The sequence below is a fragment of the Diaphorina citri genome, unplaced genomic scaffold, assembly GCF_000475195.1.
Source record: "Diaphorina citri unplaced genomic scaffold, Diaci psyllid genome assembly version 1.1 scaffold121, whole genome shotgun sequence".
NCBI classification, from domain to species: Eukaryota; Metazoa; Arthropoda; class Insecta; order Hemiptera; family Psyllidae; genus Diaphorina; species Diaphorina citri.
The window spans coordinates 1-6,094 of record NW_007377558.1 but is presented as its reverse complement, the minus strand read 5'-3'; the positions used below and the strand labels follow the sequence as shown (position 1 = coordinate 6,094).

General features: G+C 39.3%; 1 protein-coding gene across 1 annotated transcript; it reads left to right on the top strand.

Annotated features, from left to right (window-relative positions):
• The first annotated feature begins 6 nt into the window (after positions 1–6).
• LOC103524796 (succinate-semialdehyde dehydrogenase, mitochondrial) lies at positions 7–2,929 on the top strand. The gene has a single exon (XM_008489829.3). It carries the CDS (start codon positions 82–84, stop codon positions 1,618–1,620), a length of 1,539 nt encoding a protein of 512 aa, XP_008488051.1. The 5' UTR covers positions 7–81; the 3' UTR covers positions 1,621–2,929.
• The last annotated feature ends 3,165 nt before the right edge of the window (positions 2,930–6,094 follow it).

Here is a 6,094-nt window from a genome sequence, read left to right as displayed (position 1 = left end):
TCAAACTTTTTTTTTTTTTATTTGTATTTGTGTAAGCTAAGTACATAGGGGTACGTTTGGATACTTTCAACTTTCATTGTGATGTTTAAAAAGAGAATGAGTGTTTTTTCATGTTTGGGCTATTCTGTTACTGTTAAGCAAATGCACATGAAATATTTACAAAAGTTGTGTTTGTCTACTTACACACAAGCCTATATCAATGGAGAGTGGGTACACTCAAGCAAAAAATTTCCAGTCTACAACCCTGCCAATGATGAACACTTGGCTGATGTTCCTGATATGGGAGTAGAAGATGTACAGTATGCCATCATGTCTGCTAAGGAGGCATTTGAACAGTGGAGTCAGACAACACCAAAGGAGCGAGGAATAGTTCTTAAAAGATGGCTGAAGGAATTGGAAGGTAACAAACAAGCTCTTGCAGAAATTATGACACAAGAATCAGGTAAACCTCCTACTGAATCATTAGGAGAAGTTGTGTATGCAAATTCCTTTGTAGACTGGTTTTCAGAAGAGGCAAGGAGAACTTATGGTGAACTTGTACCTAGTCCAGTGAAATCTAAAGAACTTCTTATGGTAAGAGAACCCCTAGGAGTTGTAGGTCTTATCACACCATGGAATTTCCCAATGGCAATGATAACAAGAAAGGTAGCTCCAGCATTGGCAGCAGGATGTACTTGTGTTATAAAACCAGCTGAGGACACACCTCTGACAGCTTTAGCCCTTGCTGCACTAGCACATGAAGCTCAAATACCCAAAGGTGTTCTCAACGTAGTGACATCAAGCCGAACTAATGCTAACAGTGTGGGCAAGCTCCTATGTACAAGCCCTCATGTTGCTGGCATATCATTCACTGGATCAACTCAGGTTGGTAAAATCCTCTACAGTCATTGTTCTCAAGGAATCAAGAGGCTCTCCCTGGAGCTTGGTGGTAATGCTCCATTCATTGTTTATTCCAATGCAAATCTACAGAAAGCTGTTAGCGGAGCCATGGCAGCCAAGTTCAGGAATTGTGGCCAGGCTTGTGTTGCTGCAAATCGATTTCTCATACAAGAACAAGTGTTTGACCAGTTTGTAGAAATGCTCAAAGTTGAGATCACAAAGAGTTTTATACAAGGAGATACCTCAAAAAATGACAAATGTAACCTGGGACCATTAATCAACCTGGCTCAGGTAGAAAAAGTGGATTCCATTGTTCAAGATGCTATCAGCAAAGGGGCAAAGGTGATTCTAGGAGGGGGAAAAGTTACCAAATTAGGTAGCAAGTTCTTTGCTCCTACCATTCTGACTAATATAACTCCTGATATGTTGTGTTATACAGAAGAAGTCTTTGGCCCTGTAGCTGTGTGTATCAAGTTTAAAACAGAAGAGGAGAGCTTATGTGTTGCTAACAATAGTAACACAGGGCTGGCTGGTTATTTCTTCACAAATGACATTAGTCAAGCATGGCGTGTTGGAAAAAAGTTACAAGTAGGAATGGTGGGTATTAATGAAGGTATTATATCACATACTGAAGCAGCATTTGGTGGGGTAAAAGAATCTGGTTTAGGACGAGAGGGTTCTCGTCATGGCATGGAAGAGTTTACTCAGATCAAATACATGTGTTTTGGAAATTTAGAGTAACTTTAATATCATATAAAGGATGTCCCAATAAGAACGCAAGATGTGATTGTTTAATAAAGCATGGTTCCCCCATGGAAAAAAAAATGGACTTCTTAAATGGTATGAGAAGTAAACATCCTGAAATTTTGTATAGAACAATAACCAGACAAATAACTTCCTTGACTTTGATGGTACATTCGTTCCATTTGGACAAAATTTTCGATGACAAATTCAGGGAACTCAGGCTGTATCTCGTTGATGCAACTTTCAATTTCACCTTTCAATGCTTCAGTGCTTGTGGGTTTGTTGGTGACTTTCGATACCCTCACAGAAAGTAGTCTTTTTTTTAACGAGGAGAGGAAAGCTCTTAGACCTTCTGTGTGGGACTCGTGCATGGACCGCCCGGTATCCATGGACGCCTACCCACTAAAACCTACGGAACTCCTCTTAACAAAACTAATCATAACATTGTGGAACTATTTTACATTGCATCGCAATGTTATGACATCTGATACCAACAAATGATCAAGGACAATGTTATGACCTATGATACTAACAGTACAAGAACTCTGAAACTCAGAACCCACAGTATGTACAAAACTGTGTGTTCCAATTCAGCATAGTTCTTGATGTGTCAGCTCCTTTCTTTAAATTAATGCTGACTTGAATTTCGCGACCTATGGCAATAAAACAGAGATAAAAGTGGCTTACCTACTTCTATTTGCTGAGTTCCCTAACGTTTGTTGTGATGCCTACAAAGTACATAAAATTATTAATATAGAACAAGAGAAGGGTTTGGGTGAGTATTCACTCGAGGGCAAATACTTTCCCGCCCCCAATCGGGAAGAAGAGCTCATCGCCCTAGAGCAAAGGACTTTCCTTCTACATGCCAAATCGGGTGAACTCCCGCCCTAGGGCCAAAGTTTTCCCTCTTGGGAAAAGAACCAGGGTACAAAAGGTAATAATTTACAAAGAAACACAGTAATGATAGAAAGGCAATATCTAATGACTAGGTGAGGCGAGCTATCCCAACACATAGCTTTCCTTACCTAGATTAATGTACAAACCAAACAGTTATGTTACAGTATTACTAACGACGGAATGACATGGGCAAGCATTCTGCCAAAGGTAGAATACTTTCCAATGTCATATCACGATTTGAAAATTGCATCCGAATAGAATATTTTCTAGTTTGTGCATAAATTCAGTTCTATTGCAGCCGTGTGGAAAATAATTGATGTACCTAAGTTTAGTACTAAATGTACGTATTTTGTAACTACCAACGGGGAGAAAGTAGTCTAGGTGGGTAAAATTACATGATCATGGAGGCCATTTCTCGTCAGAAAAACGAAAAATGACATGATTACAACTAGGAAAATGCTCGCGCTAAAGTGATAATGTGTCGATATTATTATGCCAACGCGTTGTTGAACAGTTTTAGACTCCATGATTGCTAATTTTGATATATTTACAATCAATCTGTCAAAGATTGGACAAGATAAAACAACCCATAACAAAGTTATGACCCTTTCAAATCTTGAGTACTTATTGGGACACCCTTAATATATTTGTACAGGGTTTATACGCGACCTGGAAAAACTGGAAAAGTCATGGAATCTGAAAATCGGCCAAAAAGTCATGAAAAATCGTGAAAACTTAAAGAAAACCTGAAAGTCATAGAATTTGCCACCTGATCAAAAATTAAAAATGTTCAAATTAAATATCAAGTTTTTCCGACGAACGGTCTGCGGCACATTCCCCCTCATATTCCTTGACGTTCTGCATATTGCATTGCAATAAAGGGGTAATCTTACTGATTTTTAAGTACCTCCGCCCCCTAATTTTCTGGAAATCTCACGGAGGTTTTCTGGAAAAGTCAAGGAATTTCAATCCGGGAAAAGTGTATAAACCTTGTTTGTAAATCTGTCCAAGGACAGGTATCAGTACAACCTTTTCCACTTTTCTCTATCTTGTACATCCTCTGTCAACTTTGCATATGATTTACCGTTTAGGATTTTAGGCTATCCGATTCTTTTTCTTTTTCTTCTTCTTAGTACTAATTACTAGCATCATACTATTGATTGATTTACTGTGTAGTAGCCATGTCTGTATGTAATAGCTGTGGTGGAGACCTCCCTCTCGATGGCGGACATGTAGTGTGCGGTGCCTGTAGAGGTGGGCTGCATTACGGTTGCAGTACGGTGTCCGAGGCTTCGTGGCGCTCGATGTCCAATCCGAGTAAGACAAAATGGAAGTGTGGAGAGTGCAGAGGCAGGAGTAACTACCTACTTCAGCGGACTGGCTCTGGTAATTCTTCGAGTGGAAACTTGACGGACGGCGGAGGTACCCAGGAAAGCAGAAAAAAGGATGACACCATTACCTTATCCAAGATGGAGGCCCTGCTGGATCTGAAATTTAAACTTTTCAAGGAAGATGTGGAGAAAATCTCTTAATTTTACGACTGGTACTGTGGACGATTTATGTAAAAAATTCAAGAATTTAGAGCAGAAAATTATTACCATGCAAAAGAATCAGGAAAACTTGGAAACCCAGAATCAGGAACTTAGAAAAAGAGTAAAAACTCTGGAAGTAATGCTACAAGACATGGCGCAAGCGGGAAACCAATGCAAAGTGGAGATATCGAACGTAGGTACCATCTAGTGTTGAGGATTCCGATTTTACGGAAAAGTTTGAGAAGACTAACGTGCAGAGCATCGCGAAAAAAATCGACTCTCAAATTGAAAAAGTACAAACCAGACAAAACGCCAATGGAAACGAAAAACTTGGTTGTCACGTTTAAAAACAAGGAAATCCGAAACGCAGCAATGGAAACATTGAAAAAGGAAAGACAAAAATTGAACTCAACCGGAATCCTAAACCGAAATCCGCCACAACTAGTGATGGGTCGTGGGTAAATACCCACTGGGTGGGTAAATAAAAATTGGGTATTTACCCGGGTATTTATCCACCCCCAGGGTGGGTAAATACCCGGGTATTTAAAAAAAAGAAGAAAAATAAACAAAAAACATCGTCACTTGATTTTTTTTTTTTAATTTCCCGGGCACAATTCGACTGAGGCGCTTCTTGAAAATACCCGGGTATTTATAAAAATTGGGTATTTACCCAGGTAAATACCCAGGGTATTTACCCCAAAAATAAGTACCCGGGTATTTACCCATCACTAGCCACAACCAATCTTTGTCAATGAATACTTGACACCTTATTTGAAAAAGGTGTTCTTTGAGGCCAAAAAGATAAAACAGGATAAAAATCAATCTTTGTCAATGAATACTTGACACCTTATTTGAAAAAGGTGTTCTTTGAGGCCAAAAAGATAAAACAGGATAAAAATTATGAATTCCTCTGGGTAAAACACGGTCAGATTTTACTGATAAAACAACAATGTGCGAAAATTATCCGCTGAAATTCTTAGTTATATCCTCCAAAAAATACCACTTCGTGGCATAAAAAACGACCCCGCCAAGTCGTTCCTCCCAAAATAAATCAAGTGCCCACAAAAAAATAAACAAAACTCCATCCCACCCCAAAAAAGTTTAGAAATCAATTTTGTACCCCGCCTTTTATTCACTTCATAATTTGTGTGCTCCTCCTTCACGTAGTACCTACCTTCCTTTCCACTCATTGCACTCCTCTTTCCTCTAATATTACTTCTGCTTCACTGCATTGGCGGGGTGCCACCTACCTTTCTTTCCCCTCATTGCACTTTTCTTTCCTCTAATCTCACTTCTGCTTCACTGCATTGGCAGCGTGCCATCGATTTAATTTTAAAGCATTGCACGCCGCCAATGCAGTGAAGCAGAAGTGAGATTAGAGGAAAGAGGAGTGCAATGAGGGGAAATAAAAGTAGTGATATATACCAAGTGAGAAAATTCTGGCCAGAATTGTGAAGTTCGTGAGTCAGTCTTCGTTCACCTTTTCAAATAAATGTCTTTTTTCTTGTTTCCCAAAAATAGAGTTTCTTCTTACTATTTAGAATGGAATTATTAGATTTATCAGGTGGTGACGAAGGTGAAAAGTGAAGAAAAGGTACAAACATGGATACAGCACAGATGAAGGCGAAACGAGGTACAGCGAAGGCGTTGCTGACAAAGACAAGGGACAGAATTACGGAAGAATGTACATTGGAACAACTTGAGGTCTACGAGCAGAATGGTGAAGGCTATAGAACAGGATACGACAACATACAGGATGAGTTGATCACAGGTGATGAGAGGGAAGCTCAGGATGACTACAGATTCGACATTTACGAGAGCATTACAGGTATTACTGTCTGTGGCAAAATACTGTATTGTGATTGGTTGAAATCCTGAATTCTTATTGGCTAAAGATTATGACGTATTTTTCTCTTGAGCGCGCTGTTCTGTAGTTGTGAGCGTCTTTGTCCGGAAAATTGATAGAAATGAGTAGTTTTTCCGATGGTTTTCCTTTGTAATTTGTACATCCTCAGTTACCTACTAGGAAATAAAGTCTGTAA

What these genes read in the sequence shown, in the direction of transcription:
- LOC103524796 (XM_008489829.3), top strand. Translation starts at nt 82, where the DNA reads ATGTTTAAAAAGAGAATGAGTGTTTTTTCATGTTTGGGCTATTCTGTT.